Genomic DNA, 20,625 nt, shown 5'->3' with positions numbered 1-20,625 from the left:
TAAGAGAGTAGTTGTGTAAAATGGAATGCGTCTACTTGCCCAAAGACCAAACAATCCCAATCTTATTTGCTTTCGGCTCCCCTCAACCAGCACTGGTCTCTGCCAAGGCCGCTGCTGGAACAACAGTTCCTCTGGGAGAGCACTGCAGTGAGATGCTCTTGCGTTCCTCCCCCCACTTCCACAGACACCTGCTGATTGTTGACCCTGTCTGGGACCTGATCAAGGCTGTCTCCATGGCAACTTGTGTATCGCTATGACAATCTTGCAGACTGAGGCACCGAGATTTGATACCGGGAGCAACGACTCTCCAGACCTACACACTTACATACACACACACACACACACACACAATCGAAGCTTGATTCATTCTGGAAAAATCACGTGACCAATGATGTCCGAAGCTTCGTTTCTCACACACACCCACACACCTGCTTCGTTATCTAATTCAAAGGTTTAGAATCTAGAATTCGAATTTAGAATATAGCTATATATATTTATTGGATAGTAGTAATAAGTTGAAATATAGCTGCAAGCAGCCATGGCGGACCCTCGCACGTTTTTTTATCGCTATATGGTGCCTCCCAGTAAACAATGCACGGTGGGCAAGTGCATGAAGTGGGTAAATATCAGTGGACTATGCTGACCCATTTGGGGACTGTAGGTAAATGAAACCCCACATTGTAGACAAACGGGGGCGCTAGTGAGCCACTTAAGAGACACACTTTTTTCTGACCTTTTTGTCCACACTTAACAGTCGACAAATGGGATGTATGTGTCAAATTTCAAGTTAATCTAAGCACGCCAAAAGCCTTAAATAGGCCTGAAATAAAAGTAAACTTTGACACGATGCCATGGCAATGGTGTTTGAGATCAAAAATCCCTTCAATTTCGCATTTGATTCAATCGCATGAATCCTCTAGGAGGAGTATTTAAAAGTTCGTTGCATGCAACTGTGAAAAAATCCACCTTTGTGACTGACACACTTCCTGGTGCCTGTTGGTCGCGCTATACCCGGGACTCACAATAAGCACATCGATGTGATCGGAATCCTTGGCCGAACATACACACCGCGTGTCATCACAATAAGACATTTTTTGCTTTAGATATTAGACATTTCCTGTTTCTCTGAATTCGCCATAAATTTGTCGCCTCGCCATGGCAGCACCGTTCGAGATATCAATAACCCCTTCGGAATTTAGCAAGTGCAATGTCTCGGCATCATGTTCACCACGTTTGGTGTCAATCGCATGAATTCCCTAGGAGGACTATTTAAAAGTTCACCGCATGCAATTATGAAATAATCCAAAATGGCCGACTTCCTGTTGGACAGAGCTCATAGTTTAGAGTGCGAAAGTTCTTTGGGTCAATGAGATCTATATGCGTACCAAAGAGTAACAGTGAAAGTTAAAAAGGAAATCACAAGGTTTTGTGTCAGCAGCTTTATGTCAGCAGCATAAGAACACATAATAGGCCATACAGCCTAGGAGACTTCTCAGGATGTTTTGCAAAATTATGAGATCATGAGAGACCTGACAATAGGCTGACAGAAGCAGAATGACGTTATGAGATCATACTAATAAATGGTATAAATACGGTTTTAGAACCAGTTATCGGTGTGCATTCACCTAGAGCCAAGCTCATTGTGTTATACTCTGTTATTGCTTATAGAGAGTGCATCAGGAGAACAAACTCAGGCTTACACTTGCAGTGTTTCTTGGTTTGTTTTATCTTTTTACTTATTTTAGCATTTTACTTATTTCTACTTGCACTAGAATTGTTTGACTATTTGAAGGAGATTTTTGTTTGTAATTTTCTTTTCTTTTATTTTACATATATTACACATTTATCTGTATTACACTGCTTTTAATAAAAACAAGGCCTCCCATTGTGAGGATCCTGAAAAGACAAAAAGGTTTAAGTCTGACTCCTTCATCTAAAGATTCAATCAATAGAATAGGTAGAAGAACTTGGAGCAGAACCTTTGTTAGAAGACCGAGGGACTACGAAGGACATCTGCGTTCAAGTTAAGAGCCACTCCGATAGTTGATCTTGTGTTTTCAATACTAACCCGTGCAAACTAGGACACATCCTTTAGTTGTATTGTGGAAGGGTTTCCTACGCAATCCGAAAACAAGTGTCACTAAAGGACACGTATGTCAGTATAAATTACTTCAACACACACACACCCACACACACAATCATATGTTGTGTTTCTTCAGAAGTAACTGCAATAATCTGAAGAAACGCAAACACACACACACACACACACACACACACACACACACACACACACAATTATACGTTGTGTTTCTTCAGAAGTAACTGCAATATTCTGAAAACACACACACACACACACACACACACACACACAATTACTGTATGGTGTGTGTTTCTTCAGAAGTAACTGCAGTATTCTGAAGAAATGCAAACACACACACACACACACACACACACACACACACACTGGTATATGGCAGGGGTATTCAATTAAAATTCCAAGAGGTCCAGTTACTAAAATTTCCTCCCAGCAAAGGTCCGAATCTTATATTGTCACTTAAAACAGTGCACCCTCATGTTAATAAAATCAATAACACACACACATTTCTATATAATTTATTGTTACATTCTAAGTGTTTTCAGTCTGAACTTGTCTGGCATTTGGATGGAAAACAATCCTGTTACTACATGTCAAGTAACAGACAACAGACACTGAATTTCTTCTGAATAAAAGAAATAAAAAGTACAAACACAGCTTTGTGCAGCCTGAACTTAGGGCCTAGATTTCATGTCAAACATTCAGAATCTTCTGAATAAAATAAAAGTGCTTTTAATCTTTAAGAACAAAATGAAACGGAAGACTTTTGACCTGCCACCTTTTTTAAACATTAACTACATTAATAACACAGGAACTTTAGGCTAAAGGACATTTCAGGTAAAATAGAACAGGGCAGAATTTACTGAATAACAGAAAAGTGCAGAGCTTTGAGCAGCTCCCTTTTCCCTCTCTCCTTTCCATCTCTCCTTACTCCCTTTCCATCTTCCGTTCCTACTGAGAGACATGGACATGTAACTGTCCTGTCAGCAGGTTGAATCTTAATTGTCCTGCCAGTGTAATTAGGTGCATTACTGCCACCTTCTGCTCTGGAGTATGGAACAGAAACTGTTTTTGGCTTGGCTTTTGATGATGCTCCTGTTGTAATAACTAGATTAACTGTGCATGAACGAAAGATTTATCTTTTTTTTAATATCAAAGAGCTTATATAATCTTATAATATTAGATTATAATAAGGAGATGCTTGATATGATAATATTAGAATTTTAACGGGTCCGGGCAGACCCGTCACTCTGTCCGGATCTGGACCGCGGTCCGCCGTTTGGTGATGCCCGGTATATGGTGTGTGTTTCTTCAGAAGTAACTGCAGTATTCTGAAAACACACACACACACACACACACACACACACACACACACACACACACACACACACACACAATGGTATATGGTGTGTGTTTCTTCAGAAGTAACTGCAGTATTCTGAAAACACACACACACACACACACAATGGTATATGGTGTGTGTTTCTTCAGAAGTAACTGCAGTATTCTGAAAACACACACACACACACACACACACACACACACAAAATGGTATATGGTGTGTGTTTCTTCAGAAGTAACTGCAGTATTCTGAAGAAATGCAAACACACACACACACACACACACACACAAAATGGTATATGGTGTGTGTTTGTTCAGAAGTAACTGCAGTCCACTTTCTTCGTTCTTCTTTAGGGTGTGGTCTTGAAAGGTTTGTACTTATTTCTTGGACTGACTTCTAGCAGGAGGAGATAATGTTTCCAGTATAGTATATAGAGAGACTCTGGATATTTTCTCACTACTTGTTATTGGAGAAGACAGAACCTCTGTATTCCACACCCACAACCCTTCCACCGCCTAGCTTACCTGTAAGTATCTCTGTGAACATTCTGCCTCCACTCCGCTTATTGTTGTATTTCACTTTATTTCACTTTTACTTAAACATTGTTTATTATTTGGATTGCTTTTATTTGCTTATTGTATTACTTACTGCTTATTTTTGACATAAAATGTGTAACAATTTATGATACTTTTGATGACAGACATTCTGTTTGTTGTTTTTCAGAAAAAAGATGGCGGGGATCCTCTCAAAGAGCGAAGCCAAAGGTGTTGATTTCTGTGGTGTAGATGACAATTATTATATCGTTCGCTCTGATCTTGGCGGTTACATGTACTCAACAAATTTCCATCAAGGCAGCAATCTCACCATTTACAGCCTGCACCCCTCCTGTCAGGGTGGAGATCACTATCTTGCCTATGACAACAGCACATTTTACATCATTAAAGGTAATACGTGTCGCTGTGTGTCCGATATGACCAACGATTATGAGGCTAAAGTGTTTGACCTTCACCCAAACTGTCAAGGAGGTGACAACTATCTGTCTGCCTATGGATACTTCTACATAGTCTTTAAGAGCAGAGGTGTGTATCATAAAACTGCCGATATGAACACGGATAGTAATGCAATTGAATATCCACTGCATCCAAACTGCAAGGATGGCCTATACTACTGGGGCACAAAATCTTACTCCTACTTGCTCAAGCCAAAAGGTGAATGGGGGATCGAGTACCACAAAACTGATAACCTTAACAAAGACACCAATGCAAGCACATACTCAGTTCACCCAGATGTTCTGAGCTTCCTTCCTGGAGGCCTGGCTGCAACACATGGCCCAGCATTTGGAAAAAGGGAGCTCATTAAGACGATTTCCAACGATTCAGAAACTCCCTTAACCTGGCAAAAGAAGATAACTAAGAAAGTGGGCTATAACAAATCCCATATAAGTAGTATAGAGCACAACTGGAAAATTTCAATGAGCAGCACATTTCAGTCAGGGGCTCTGACTGAAGCCATTGCCAAATTTCAGATCTCTCTGTCAGCAGAATATGGAGGACAAAGTGGGAAGAAGCAACTGAGACAGAAGAAAGTCTGTCCCTGTCTCTACAGCCCCACACTAAAATGTACATTTGGCAGTACAAGCTTGGCTTTGGCAAGAATGATGTCCTCTTCTGCCGTGATCTGACAATTGATGATGATCCTAATCCCCCCTCTACAATTCCTCTGCCACCAGCTAACAAATCTGGGTGATAAGAAGTGTGATGTGCTGAGGAAGAATTGCTTATAGTCTGACTGTGAGTGCCTGAATGCTTAGGGTTAATGGGGTTGATACTTAACTAACACGTTGCTGATTGAGGGGATTCAATTTTATTAATGGCTCGACACTAACACATTATTTTAGAATAAACTTTGTTTATTAGGTTGTCAAGTCAGATTAGCACAAAGAAAAAGACATGTTAATGAACATATAATGAAAAAAAAACAACTCACCTTCTATTATTAAATGTACTAATTTTTCAATTAGATCATATATCAGACTTTATATATTCATACACTTTATATATTCTATAATATATATATAATATATATCCATTTAATTAACTTTTGTTCAAGTAATAATTCCATATACCTTTCATAAAATTGCATACCCTTCTGTATTAATTACTTCTCTATTAAACATTAAACAATGCCTTACATGCTCTGAGTCTTAATGGACCTCGCTTTGTGCACAGGGGTAACTTGATGCAACATGTTCAGCCCTTTAATTCAACTGAAGGGAAATATTAATCCTAAACCACACAAAGTCATTGTATAGAATGCTTCTAACGTTGATGGCCCACTTTGACAGATTGCAGTGTCAGGTGTCCAAATGCATTTGGCTGTGTATGTTACTATTACTTAACATACAGTTTTGTTTGTAAAAATTTATATACTCATAGGGATCAGTGTTGTGTTAGTTAATAAAAAATTAGTAACTAGTTACAGTTACTAGTTACTTCATTCAAAAAGTAACTCAATTACTCAATTTAAAAGTAACGCGTTACTGTTAAAAGTAACTTTTTAGTTATTTTTTTAAAGAATGTTCTTTAATGTTCCCATTAATGCCCTTTTATGCGTTATGGTTTATACAAACACAAAACCAGACATCCCAAGTGTCCCGGATGTTCCGGGAGTCTACCACATATTGATAGTGGCTCCCTGATGCCAACAAATTAGTTACAATCTCCCAGAATCTAGAGCGAGTGAGCAAGAGCACGCATGCGCGACAGAGACAAGTAGTCAAGTATGTGCTCCAAACCCATAGATTTCTATACACTAGATGTCGCTTTGGGGTCCTAAAAATGCGTCAAAACCGCTGCCATCTTTGTACGGTGCTCCTTTACCTCAAATGCATCGACGATGCATTCTTTGCTGCATATGGTTATTCAAACGAAAGAAATCTAAAAAACAGACAGCAAGGGATTACATTACACAACTGAGAATGTGTTTTATTCCCAAGAGATAAAAAGAGACGTCACAGCACGTCTTCGTGTTTACAGGTTAGCATCCACCGATCCTACAATGTGTCGCTGCTGTAAACAGGTTAGGCTTACAGCAGCGCATACAGGTAACAGGTTAGCATACAAATTATGCTACACTTCAGCCAAAATTAATTAATTAAAAAAAGTAACGGGTAACGCACCATATAGTAACGGTAACGGAGTTACTTTATTTAAAAAAGTAACGCATTAGAGTATTAGTTACTGTCATAAATAACAGCGTTACAGTAACGCGTTACTGCCTAACACTGATAGGGATCTCACGATATACATTTCAGACACAGACACACACACACCCCAGAGACAGCACAAACATATTCAATCATTGTGTGTGTGTGTGTGTGTGTGTGTGTGTGTGTGTGTGTGTGTGTGTGTGTGTGTGTGTGTGACATTCCTTCAGCTCTTGTGAATATGTCTCAATGAGCAGTGGCCTAAAAACACTAACTAGATCTACCATCAGAAAATATTGTGCTGACTGTAGAAATTATGTCAATGGAAATTATCCCTGTGTCACGATGTGACATGGTGAAACAAAAGGCAAGAGAGGATCCAAATGCAGACAGGACTTTACTGGACAAAAACAAGAAACAAACATACAGGCAGGCAAAACAGATCAGGACACGGAACAGGAACAGAGAACAACATGAACCGAACACCTACAACGACCAACACCAGGGAAGTGAACAGACAGAGTAGATATAGTGGACAGAAGCCAATAACCAAGCAGAGACGATTAGAGACAAAGACAAGACACCTGGGGAAGAAATGGAATGTGATTAGTGTCCATGGTGAGCAATGAGTGGGCGGAGCAAAACAATTAAAACCAGGGAGAGACGGCAGACAGAAACAAGTGGAAAACACAGACAGACACATTACAGAGCCCCCCCCCTACGAGCGGCTTCCAGACGCTCCCAAGTCCACAAAACCCAGTTCAGGCGGGTGGAGCGAAGGCGCAACCAGGGTAGGAGGGCGGGTCGGGTTCGTGTAGTGGTGGCGCCCGCTGAGCAGAATGCCGGGGTGGCGCCAGCCGGGCCGGAGGCCAGGGCGGCGCCGGCAGAGCAGGAGGCCAGGGCGGCGCCGGCAGAGCAGGAGGCCAGGTGCGGCGCCGGCAGAGCAGGAGGCCAGGGCGCAGCCGGCAGAGCAGGAGGCCAGGGCGGCGCCGGGAGAACACGAGGCCAGGGCGGCGCCGGGAGAACAGGAGGCCAGGGCGGCGCCGGGAGAACAGGAGGCCAGGGTGGTGCCGGAGGCAGAGCCAGAGACCAGAGCAGGACCGGAGACCAGGGCGGTGCCGGAGGAGGAGCCAGAGACCAGAGCAGGACCGGAGACCAGGGTGGTGCTGGAGGCGGGGCCAGAGACCAGAGCAGGACCGGAGACCAGGGCGGTGCCGGAGGAGGAGCCAGAGACCAGAGCAGGACCGGAGACCAGGGTGGTGCTGGAGGCGGGGCCAGAGACCAGAGCAGGACCGGGGACCAGGGTGGTGCTGGAGGCGGAGCCAGAGACCAGAGCAGGACCGGAGACCAGGGTGGTGCTGGAGGCGGGGCCAGAGACCAGAATGGAGTTGGCAGCCAGGGTGGTGCTTTGGGCCTATGAACAGGGACAGGAGGTAGAAGGGCTAGCAAGTCCAGCGAAGCAAAACACAGGAAAACAGAAACATGCATAGGTTCAGGCCAGGCAGAGAGTTCAGGTAGTTTGGGTGTCATGATGTCGACCGCGTTCTCTGACTCAGTCATTTCGGTCGACCCGGCTGAGTCGGCTGGTTCCGTCAGCTCGGCCGGTTCCTTCGACCCGGTCGGTTCCATCGACCCGGTCGGTTCGGCAGGTTCCGTCGACCCGGCAGGTTCCATCGACCCGGTCGGTTCCGTTGACCCGGTCAGTTCGGCAGGTTCCGTCGACCTAGTCGGTTCGGCAGGTTCCGTTGACCCGGTCGGTTCCGTCGACCCGGTCGGTTCGGCAGGTTCCGTCGACCCGGCAGGTTCCATCGACCCGGTCGGTTCCGTCGACCCGGTCGGTTCGGCAGGTTCCGTCGACCCGGTCGGTTCCGTCGACCCGGTCGGTTCGGCAGGTTCCTTCGACCTGGTCGGTTCGGCAGGTTCCGTCGACCCGGTCGGTTCGGCAGGTTCCGTCGACCCGGCAGGTTCCATCGACCCGGTCGGTTCCGTCGACCCGGTCGGTTCCGTCAACCCGGTCGGTTCGGCAGGTTGACGAACTCTGAAAATGTTTTTATCTCTCGAGTAGACGGCATCAGATACCGCAGGATGTCCTTTAGTCCGTACTTAAAAATGTCCTTGAGAGCCTTCTCCCCAAAGTTGACCTCGTTGCACAGGTCCAAGAATACCTCCGTGTATTCCTCAACTGGGGCGTCCTCCTGACGTAGACAAAACAGGATTTCTGCTGGATCCATGGGGTTGGTCGTTCTGTCACGATGTGACATGGTGAAACAAAAGGCAAGAGAGGATCCAAATGCAGACAGGACTTTACTGGACAAAAACAAGAAACAAACATACAGGCAGGCAAAACAGATCAGGACACAGAACAGGAACAGAGAACAACATGAACCGAACACCTACAACGACCAACACCAGGGAAGTGAACAGACAAAGTAGATATAGTGGACAGGGGCCAATAACCAAGCAGAGACGATTAGAGACAAAGACAAGACACCTGGGGAAGAGATGGAATGTGATTAGTGTCCATGGTGAGCAATGAGTGGGCGGAGCAAAACAATTAAAACCAGGGAGAGACGGCAGACAGAAACAAGGGGAAAACACAGACAGACACATTACACCCTGGAAGATTAATAGACAGCCATTATAAAAACCAAAAACTAAGCATTATCAACCTACACACACACACACAGCTGACAGAGCCGGGAAGATATTATATAACGTCCTAAATGTAGGTTATAATATGGTCTTATTTGGGGATTTCAATACAAACACACATGAGAGAGAGATTTCCAGTTACAAACACTACAATATCCAGAGTGTATTGAAGAAAGTCTATGATAAAAAGTGAATCTATGTGATGGAAAATTTTGTTCTGACCTTCTGTGTACGTGACTAGAAGTTATTTGTGAGCTGATGGAGGGACAGAATGTGCTGGAGACGAGGTGGTGACGAGGTGGTGACGAGGTGGTGAGACTCAAAGGCCTGAACCAGCTTAGACAGGCCGTGGTCAGTCTTATAGATACATTTTACCTGCTCAGGCTTTGTAGACAGTGACTGACAATGTTACCTTTTCTCTTTGGCTCTCAACAAAGACGGTCGCATGTTCTCTCCCTCTCCTCCCCCTTACTTTCCCTGCTTTGCTCCTCTCATCTCGTCTATTGTCTTATACTTTGAGAGACTCTCTCCGCACTGCTCTCCAAAATAAAAAAATCATGGAGTATCATGGATTTAATTAACTGGTCTCTTAACGCAATTGACACCATCTTCTCGACGAGAAGCTTGGGTTCAGGGGAACCTGACATCCCTGCTGGAAAGTTCGCAGCTGGCTATACGATGGACGCGTGGGAGAGGTGGCGGGTCGTGTGTCTGGCGGCTCTTTCCATGGCAGACATTGAACATATCTACCTATTCAGAACCATTATGACAGAATTTCTGATGATTGGATTAGGCATTGCCCTGGTTTGTTGAGAAAATCAGAAAAGGTAACATCTGTCCAAAACCTCACAAGGCTGCCCGTCATGATTGAAGCAGTGTGCAGAGCGGTCAGCACTGAGGCTGGGACTATTAACCGCAATATGGAGAACATTACGGAGAAGCTCACTGCTTTGGAGAACATCACGGAGATGCTCACTGCTTTGGAAAGGCAAATTAATCTATTTGGAGACCAGAATGGACTAAGAGAGTAGTTGTGTAAAATGGAATGCGTCTACTTGCCTCAAGACCAAACAATCCCAATCTTATCTGCTTTTGGCTCCCCTCAACCAGCACTGGCCTCTGCCAAGATTGTTGACTCTGTCTGGGACCTGTCTGGACTTGCTGTGTATCGCTATGACAATCTTGCGGACTGAGGCACCTAGATTTTATACCGAGAGCAATGACTATCCAGGCCTACACACTTACATACATACATACATACATACACACAAGCACATATATAAAGATAAGCATTCACACCCCACCCCCATCCCACGCCTTCGCCGCTTTGCAACGCCAGTCTGACAACCAGTGTGACTAGTGCTGGCTGATCGCTGCTTGCCTGTGCTGGATTACCTCCACCCCCCATTCCCCTCCCCTATTGCAAGTTGCGTGTTTATGGCGTACTGATTATTTGATTATTTGAAGGAGTTTTTATTTGTAATTTTCTTTTTTATTTTACATATATTACACACATTTATCTGTATTACTTTTAATAATATTGTAAGGACCCTGAAAAGACAACACTCCTTCATCTAAAGATTTAAACAATAGATTAGGTAGAGGAACTTGAAGAGGATCCTTTTTTAGAAGACCAGCGGGACTTCGAAGGACATCTGCGTTCAAGGTATGACCAACTTTGGTAGTTGATCTTGTGTTTTCCAAACTTACCCGTGCAAACCAGGACACATTTCTTAGTGTGAGAGCGGAAGGGTTTCCTACACAATCCGAAAACATGTCACTAAGGGACATGTACGTCAGTATAATTACTTCATCTTTTAAGTGTTTACTTATTCATATTATACTATTTGAATAGTATAACCACAACAGATGATTTAGTATCGCTACACATTTTGTTCACTAGTGATGCTACCAGTGACACCGAAGCTCTGAGGCGTGTGTTAAAAAAAATTAACCGATTTTCATTGAAGCTTTATATAGAAGCTTGATTCGTTCTGGAAAAATCACAAGACCAATGACGTCCGAAGCTTTGGTTCTCACACACACCCACGTGACTGCATCGTTATCTAATTCAAAGGTTTAGAGTCTAGAATTAGAATTTAGCTATTTATTGGATAGTAGTAATAAGTTGAAAAATATAGGAATGCAAGAAAAGCCATTTGCACACTGCTTAATACCATGATTTTTTTTAAATGGGTCACACTTTATACTTTTGTGAAAAGGTCTATCCTTAATCTGTTTTAGGTTCAGTGTTTAAACTGTAAAAAACAAACATTTCAGTATTGACTATACAGTATTGCTCACATAACCTAATTCACAATGACGTCATGACGTAAATTCCTTCATCCCGCCGCTGCCGGCAGATATTAATACAATCAATTTAACACATTTGAAAAGTTCTTTGTTATCATAACTTTAGTTGAATACGTTTCTTACATTTAAGTTTTACAACTAAAACACCCAGTACAGGCATTGATGTGCAAGCGTGGGTGTTTTACGTGTCTTAAAGATATAAAGTTAATAAACTAATCTTCATCAACTTACAAAAACTTACAAAAAAGCATCATTTTGAAATGTTTCTTTTGCTCCATCAGTTGTTTCAAAAACTAATGTAACTGAGTTAAACACTCATAAGTTGATAAGACATTAAATCATAACCATTTACATGTTGCTGTATCAGTTCAGTGATTTACGCATGCGCAGTAACAACAGCTTATCGATGTCAGTATGTCATAGTAATTTAGTTTGTTACAGCATTTCTATACCCCTAACATCTCCATGTTTGTTCCCACATATTCCTGTGTAAATTAATACATGTATAAAAATGCAATGTACAAGAAATAAACAAATACTTATATTAATACTATTAGAACTTGGTTAGAGAAAAACATTGTGTTTGCCGGGTAGATAGAAACCCTATTTCCAGAACAGTTTGTAGACTTTCTAAAAATACAATAAATATTAAAATCTACAATTGTCATTCATTTTGAGTATTTTTAGAAAGTGTCCCAACTGTTCTGGAAATGGGGTTTCTATCAACCCAGCAAACAGTGTTCTCCACAGCTGAAACTAATTTATATGATTTTGATGTACACACGTCCAGAGTCCTCCAATGAAACAGATTGTGTGAACAATTTAAAGATTAAAATTGTGTTTCATTTCATTCACCTGAACTACAATCAGTCACATAGTTCAACAAGAGTGAGAAAATATTACATTACCATTATCAGGCAGTAGAGGGTGCTCATGCACAATGTTGTTAGTGCATTTCATTCATTCATTCATTCATTCATTCATTCATTCATTCATTCATTCATTTTCTACCGCTTATCCGAACTACCTCGGGTCAAGGGGAGTCTGTGCCTCAAGCGTCATCAAGCATCAAGGCAGGATACACCCTGGACGTGCCAACCCCACACATTTCATGTTTAAAGTTATTTACTAGTCAACTGATGTAGATGATCCAGGTCTGTTAGATTAAGGAGTGTAAAGTGTTGAAACTGTGTTTAAGCACATTATAAAAATCACACACTTCACCTGACAAATATTTGTCACTCACGCGATAAATAATGCTTTGTTTAACCAGTATTTATTAATACTTTACAATTCTACACTACACAGTCATAAATTTGGTCATCTGATAATTGTAATAAGGGTTTAGTACTAAATGCTACCCTGTAACAGAGGGGACAGAGGGGACTGAACACGGACTAATATCCATCTGTACAAAGGGTTATGATAATAGCTAAAAATAAACCTCAAAATTTAAAACCAGTCCGTTCCAACAACTTTCACTGAGGACCCCCAATACTGCACTATTCTGATGTCTCCACTTTAAATAACTTAGTATATTTCTAATCAGGTTGTAAGAGCTTTCGCAGATCTGTGTCACTACAATTGGTAGTAGATTCAGCTAGTATCAAGTTTTATAATGAATCACTTTCATTACATTTAAAACATATATTCTATCTATTCTGGTCTTAATCTTTAGTGTACAATAACATTCATTAGGGAAAAGCGTTGTAAATGTGTCTTTATGATTGTATGTGTTGTAATGGCGGTCTGGAGAAAATGACACACTGGTAATCATAGACAAGAATAAAAGGTTACAGTTTATTTTAGTGCTGCACAACACGAGCCAACGACCTCAGACAAATCTCAAAGAGGAAGAGCCTCAATCATTTGTTACACTGAGTTTTTATAAACATGGTTCTAACAGGGAGACAAATTCAAGTGAACCCCAACTCATTAAAAAGGTAACTGTCAGTCATTGTCTACAAAGCCTGAGCAGGTAAGGTGTATCTATGAGTCTGACAACTTTACCATAGCCTGACTAAGATGAGTCTCACCACCTCGTCTCCAGCATATTCATAGATTGGTATCTATCCATGTGTAACTATTCTTCAGGGAATTTTACTCTAAATGTCTCTTCAAGGTCACAGGTATCTCAAACATTCTTCAAAAACTTTTCTTTAGTGTGTAGTCATATTAAATTGTCACCACATTAAAATGATATTGAGGCCAACATTAAGATCTTCATACAATTTGTAGAATATTCATAATTTTTCCAGCACTTTCAGACAGCGTGTACACCTTAACATGTTTTACTTTTATAATGGCAGTCTACAATTATTAATCTTCCAGGAATCATTTCTCTAAACATTACACATACATTATTTTTAAAGAAAATGTGCATCACTTTACCACAAGGGAAATTATATTTTTATTATATTCTCTCAATGAGAAGAAGAAGAAGAAGAAGAATCTGCAAGTTGCTCTGTATAACAGTTGTTTGATTGATTGTTTGTTTGTTTGTTTCAGGCCCATTATGCTCTGCCAAGTATATGGTGCATCTCCTTGAACTGCCACCTTATTGTGGTGGAGGGGTTTGCGTGCCTGAATGATCCTAGGAGCTATGTTGTCTGGGGCTTTCTGCCCCTGGTAGGGTCTCCCAAGGCAAACAGGTCCTGGGTGACGGGCCAGATAAAGAGCGGTTCAAAACCCCTTATGAAGAAGAATAAAACAAGGTTCGTGACTTCGCCCGGTATGGTGCAACCGGGGCCCCACCCTGGAGCCAGGCCTGGGGTTGGGGCTCGCATGCGAGCGCCTGGTGACCGGGTCTTACCCCACGGGGCCCGTTCGGGCTCAGCCCAAATGAACGATGTGGGGCCGATCTCCAGTGGGCCCGCCACCTGCAGGAGAAACTGTAAGGGGCCGGTGCATTGTGGATTGGGTGGCAGCCGGACACGGAACCTGGCTCTAGGGACATGGAATGTCACCACGCTGGGGGGAAGGAGCCTGAGCTGATGCGGGAGGTTCAGAGATACCGACTAGAGATAGTTGGGCTCACCTCCACACACAGCTTGGGCTCTGGAACCCAACTCCTCGAGAGAGGCTGGACTCTTTACTACTCTGGAGTTGCCCGCGGTGAGAGGCAGCGGGCTGGTGTGGGCTTGCTCATAGCCCCCCAGCTCAGCCGCATTGTATTGGAGTTCACCCCGGTTAACAAGAGGGTCGTTTCCCTGCACCTTCAGGACAGGGATAGGTCTGTCACTGTTATTTGTGCTTACGGGCCAAATGGGAGTGTAGGGTACCCGACCTTCTTGGCGTCTCTGGGAGGGGTGCTGGAAAGTGCTCCGACTGGGGACTCCGTCATTCTACTGGGGGACTTCTACGCTCATGTGGGCAGCGACAGTGACACCTGGAGGGGCGTGATTGGGAGGAACGGCCCCTCCGAATTGAACCCGAGTGGTGTTCTGTTATTGGACTTCTGTGCTAGTCACAGTTTGTCCATAACGAACACCATGTTCAAGCATAAAGGTTTTCATCAGTGCATGTGGCACCAGGACACCCTAGGTCGGAGGTTGATGATCGACTTTGTGGTTGTTTCATCTGACCTCTGGCCGTATGTATTGGATACTCGGGTAAAGAGAGGGGCGGAGCTGTCAACTGATCACCACCTGGTGGTAAGTTGGATCCGATGGCAGGGGAGGAAGTTGGACAGACTTGGCAGACCCAAACGTACTGTGAGGGTCTGCTGGGAACGTTTGGCAGAGTCTCCTGTCAGAGAGATCTTCAACTCCCACCTCCGGCAGATCTTCAACCAGATCCCGAGGGAGGTTGGAGACATTGAGTCCGAGTGGACCGTGTTCTCCACCTCCATTGTCGACGCAGCTGCTCGGAGCTGTGGCCGTAAGGTCTCCGGTGCCTGTCGTGGCGGCAACCCCCGAACCCGGTGGTGGACCCCGGATGTAAGGGATGCCGTCAAGCTGAAGAAGGAGTCCTATTGAGCCTGGTTGGCTCGGGGGACTCCGGAGGCAGCTGAGAGGTACCGGAGGGCCAAGCGAGCTTCAGCCCGGGTGGTTACGGAGGCGAAAACTTAGGTATGGGAGGAGTTTTGTGAGGCCATGGAGAAGGATTATCGGTTGGCCTCGAAGAAATTCTGGCAAACAATCCGGCGACTCAGGAGGGGGAAGTAGTGCCCTGCTCACACTGTTTACAGTGGGAGTGGGAATCTGCTGACTTCAACTGGGGACATACTCGGACGGTGGAATGAGTACTTCGAGGTTCTCCTCAACCCCACTGACAAATCTTCCACTGAGGAAGCAGAGGCCAAGGACTCAGTTGTGGACTCGTCGATCCCCCAAGCTGAGGTCACTGAGGTAGTTGAGGAGCTCCTCAGTGGCAAGGCACTGGGGGTGGATGAGATCTGCCCTGAGTACCTCAAGTCTCTGGATGTTGTGGGGCTGTCTTGGTTGACACGCTTGGTTCGACTGGCAGACTGGGGTGGTGGTCCCTCTGTTTAAGAAGGGGGACCAGAGGGTGTGTTCCAACTATAGAGGGATCACACTCATCAGCCTCCCCAGAAAAGTCTATGCCAGGGTACTGGAGAGGAGAATTTGGCCGATAGTCGAACCTCGGATGCAGGAGGAACAATGCAGGTTTCGTCCCGGTCGTGGAACACTGGACCATCTCTATACCCTCACCAGGCTGCTGGAGGGTTCATGGGAGTTTGCCCAGCCAGTCCACATGTGCTTTGTGGATCTGGAGAAGGCATTCGACTGTGTCCCTCGTGGTGACCTGTGGGGGGTGCTCTGGGAGTATGGGGTCCGGGGCCCTCTGCTAATCGCTGTCCGGTCCCTATATGATAGCAGGAGTTTGGTTCGCATTGCCGGCAGTAAGTCAGACTTGTTCCCTGTGCATGTTGGACTCCGACAGGGCTGCCCTTTGTCACCGGTCCTGTTCATTATTTATATGGACAGGATTTCTAGGCGCAGTCGGGGGGTAGAGGGAGTTCAGTTTGGGGAACACAGGATTTCGTCTCTGCTTTTTGCAGATGATGTTGTCCTGTGGGCTTCCTCAAATCAGGACCTCCAGCATGCACTGGGACGGTTTGCAGCCGAGTGTGAGGTGGCGGGGATGAGAATCAGCACCTCCAAATCCGAGGCCATGGTTATCAGCCGGAAAAGGGTGGCTTGTCCGCTTCAGGTTGGTGGAGAGCTCCTGCCACAAGTGGAGGAATTTAAGTATCTTGGGGTCTTGTTCACGAGTGAGGGAAGGATGGAGCGGGAGATCGACAGGCGGCTCGGTGTATCTTCTGCAGTGATGCGGTCGATATACTGGTCTGTTGTGGTGAAGAAAGAGCTGGGCCGCAAGGTGAAGCTCTCTACTTACCAGTCGATCTACATTCCTACCCTCATCTATGGTCATGAGCTTTGGGTCATGACCGAAAGGACAAGATCCCGGATACAGGTGGTCGAAATGAGCTTCCTCCGCAGGGTGGCTGGGCGCTCCCTTAGAGATAGGGTGAGGAGCTCGGTCACTCGGGAGGAGCTCAGAGTAGAGCCGCTGCTACTCCACATCAAGAGGAGTCAGCTGAGGTGGCTCGGGCATCTGTTCCGGATGCCTCCTGGACGCCTTCCTGGGGAGGTGTTCCGGGCATGTCCAACCGGGAGGAGGCCCCGGGGAAGACGTAGGACACGCTGGAGGGACTATGTCTCTCGGCTGGCCTGGGAACGCCTCGGTATTCCCCCGGATGAGCTGGAGGAAGTGTCTGGGGAGAGGGAAGTCTGGGCATCCCTGCTTAGACAGCTGCCCCCGCGACCCGGTCCCGGATAAGCAGTAGAAAATGGATGGATGGATGGATGGATGGATGGATGGATGGATGGATGGAGTTTATGGTGCATTTCCTCAGAAAAGCAAACAGAAAGGAGAATTTTTTTTCTTTTTGTGTCAGTTGTACTTGTGTAATCCATTCTAATTTTTAGTTTCTTCTCTGAACACAGAAGAAAGTGCTACTGAGTTATAACTCTTAGTTCTGCCCGATCAGCGTATCTCACACTAATAAGTTAAAATAAGTCCTAGATTTTTATTTAACACTAGTAAAATGAACTAGGAATAAGACCACAGACCACAGACACATGCACTTTACCATTATGTAGCAGTGATGACTTCAGGGAATATTTCAATGACAAAACTCTGAAATAAAAACAGATAAATGAACAATTAAGCTTGTATTTATGACAGACTGTAACGTTAGAGCCCTCACATCACTCATACCTCCACCAAAGGGAGACATCGCCTGAATATTGAACCTATTCTTACGTCAAAGTTTGCTTCCTGTTTGTAATATATTTAAGTCAGGCTCCCTTTCACCATGTTGTGAATTATTGTCAGTTTATCTGTGTATCAAGCCTTCTTTATTTTCTATATTGTGTCATTGTGTATTGACCTGTTTTTCTGTTCACCATTACAGTGGATTCCTTTCACAAATGAACACTTGTACAAATCAGTTTTACAACATGACACAATCAGTGAGGAATTCATGTAGTAAATGTATATTATATAAATAGAAAATTAATAATAGCAATCTTAATAAATAGATAAACAAGTTCGTTGTCAAAGTATCACACAGATATGAATAAAATTATAAAATAATTAATTATTATTTTATGAAAAGAACACAGAATACAACAGTCAGAATCTAATTTCAATACAGTTCATGTGTGTCAGAGTTTGATGAATACTGGGAAATGTACATTATAAGTCTTGTGGAGGATGAGACCCACTTGCTCCAAGATGGCGTCATCACCGCATTCACATCCTCATTGGATCGGACCTTCACTCTTACTATTTGTTGTACTGTGATATCTAAATATAGAAAAACAAACAGTAACACACAATTAAACTATCATTCTGAACTCAGTTTGAATTTTTTCACCTGAAATAATTCACCTGAACAACAGAAGAAATGCATCGAGAGTCTGAGCACCGAGAATCAACAGCCTTACTGTTATTTATATAACCACAGTTTTCATTCTTCAGAGCATTATCAGATTTTCCAGACATCCAGCTGGTAGAGAAATTGGTTTGGTCTGTCCACTTCCAGGAGTCTCTGAACAGACCAATCCAAGTCCAGCCTGAGACCACTCCCTTTATAACTGAGTCCTCAGTTTCATTTCTCGAGCTTGCCAAGTCTGTGTGATGCTGTCTGCAGTAAGCCTGAGCGTCAAGCCATGTCATAGTAGTAGAAATGTAAATGTAGCTCTGATTTCCAGTATAACTCTCTGTGAGAATAAAAGCCATGATGAAATATGTGTATTCAAACAATGCTCATACTTCCAAAAATAAATTCTGCACCAATTACAACATTAAAGTATTAAATTTCTCTACAATTGCTAACAGAACATCAAGAACATGGTACAAATTTAAATTGAATTATTAACTATTTCCTATGTGTCTGAAATGTCAAAGTTCATAAAGACAGTTCATTCAATTCATTGCATGTAAAATGTTTATCATGATGAATAATAATTCTAATAAAAATATTATTAAAATGTATTAGACATTTACTAAATGGAGTCTTTCAGATCATCTAACACAGATATAGCAGAGTATAGATGATGTTTAACATTGTTTTACAAGCTGGAAGATTAAAACAAACAAACAAAAAAAAACTCCATGAGATGATGTGAGGAAGAAACCTTGAGCAGAACCAGACTCAAAAGGGCACACATCCTCATCTGGGTGTCACCCTGGTAGAAAGACCACAAACACTCCTGGAAACAGATCACTCTGAAATTAGAATATAATTGGCATCAAAATAAATCAGGAGAATTCCAAACATCTTGGAAGGAGAACCTCAAAAGTTATAGAAATTACTTTAGTGCTGCTACATTGAAAGATCTCTCTATGCTGATATAACAAAAAGATGTGATCCTTATATAGTGGTAAAGTGTAAGCTATTTAAAAACAGCACTTGTTCATGGCAAAGACGTTTCTAGATTAATCTACCTGCAGTAGCAGTGTTGGGTCAGCAGGAGGCAGTATGGTGCTGTAGCAGGGGAGAGACGGCGCCAGTGTGTTCAATGCAGCAGAAAGGTGGTAAGATAGAAGAAGGGGCGCAAAAACTGTGAGTATTAACATGAGATAAAACAAATAATGCTGCTGTGCTCAGTCTTTTAAATAAAACATTCAGGACTGATGTAGGCGGCGTTATGTGTTGTGCTGGATGGAGCTTCACTGTCCTTGTGTGGCCAAAATCTGGAACAGCAGTTTCCCAGAATCGGTTTCCTGTTATTAAGGGTTTTATGACAGTATTTATGTCTATACTTGTAGGCATTTTATTATGGTGAGTGTGAAATTGGTCTCTTGAGACTCTGAGGACATTCAAATAAAGTTTTAAGTTAATTAAGTGCCCTGCACGAGCTGAGGCAGATGTTGGTGAGCATATAAAACTATTAAATGTTTATCGAGTTGTTCTCGAATGATTGTGACTGTACGGGCCGGCAGTAGCAAGCAGTGGCCTCTCCGGAATTAATACGGTGCTATTTACACTTTTTAAAAGTTTTTATTTAGTTTTTAGCCCGACCATTGCTACTACATGGATGCCAGAGACAGCAGTGTTCATGTATACAACCACCAGGACCTAATAAAGTACAGAAATCGTGTAACAACCAACCTGCACGATGATGGATAGGCTACTGGATAGGCTATGTGACCTCGGCTTGCCGCGGAGACCAGGCCTCCAGTTCCTAGTGTCGTCTGATACCAGAGACCAGGAGAGGGGACGCCGAAAGCGATGTGCAAGGAAGCGGAAGCGCTGTAAGCAGACGGGTGTCCGTGCTAGGCTAAAGACAAACCCTAGCCGGCCGGCTCTCCCATCCATTCTACTCTCCAATGTTTGCTCCCTGAACAATGCTCAGTGACCAGTTACATCGGCAAGTGCATTGATGACGTGACCGTCTCCAAGACCATCACTACATGCTCCAATCAGAAGCTGTGGATGACTGCTAATGTGCATTCGCTGCTGAGGACTAGAGACCTAGCCTT

The 20,625-nt window shown here is 43.6% G+C and overlaps 2 protein-coding genes across 4 annotated transcripts in view; one reads left to right on the top strand and one right to left on the bottom strand.

Annotated features, from left to right (window-relative positions):
- The window catches only part of LOC113647972 (zinc finger protein 239-like), a 60,046-nt gene that overhangs the window by 14,966 nt on the left and 24,455 nt on the right, over nt 1-20,625 (bottom strand). The window lies entirely within an intron of this gene.
- On the top strand, nt 3,803-5,412 carry LOC113647978. The gene is made up of 2 exons (XM_027155019.2): nt 3,803-3,963; nt 4,161-5,412. The coding sequence occupies exon 2, from the start codon at nt 4,168-4,170 to the stop codon at nt 5,116-5,118; it is 951 nt and encodes a 316-aa protein (XP_027010820.2). The 5' UTR covers nt 3,803-3,963; nt 4,161-4,167; the 3' UTR covers nt 5,119-5,412.

This window comes from Tachysurus fulvidraco, chromosome 16, assembly GCF_022655615.1.
Source record: "Tachysurus fulvidraco isolate hzauxx_2018 chromosome 16, HZAU_PFXX_2.0, whole genome shotgun sequence".
Taxonomy (NCBI): Eukaryota; Metazoa; Chordata; class Actinopteri; order Siluriformes; family Bagridae; genus Tachysurus; species Tachysurus fulvidraco.
Note: the sequence above shows the minus strand (reverse complement) of the source record. Positions and strands in the feature narration are given on the sequence as shown.

Excerpts from the sequence above, each read along its gene's own strand:
- LOC113647978 (XM_027155019.2), top strand. The coding sequence starts at position 4,168 with ATGGCGGGGATCCTCTCAAAGAGCGAAGCCAAAGGTGTTGATTTCTGT.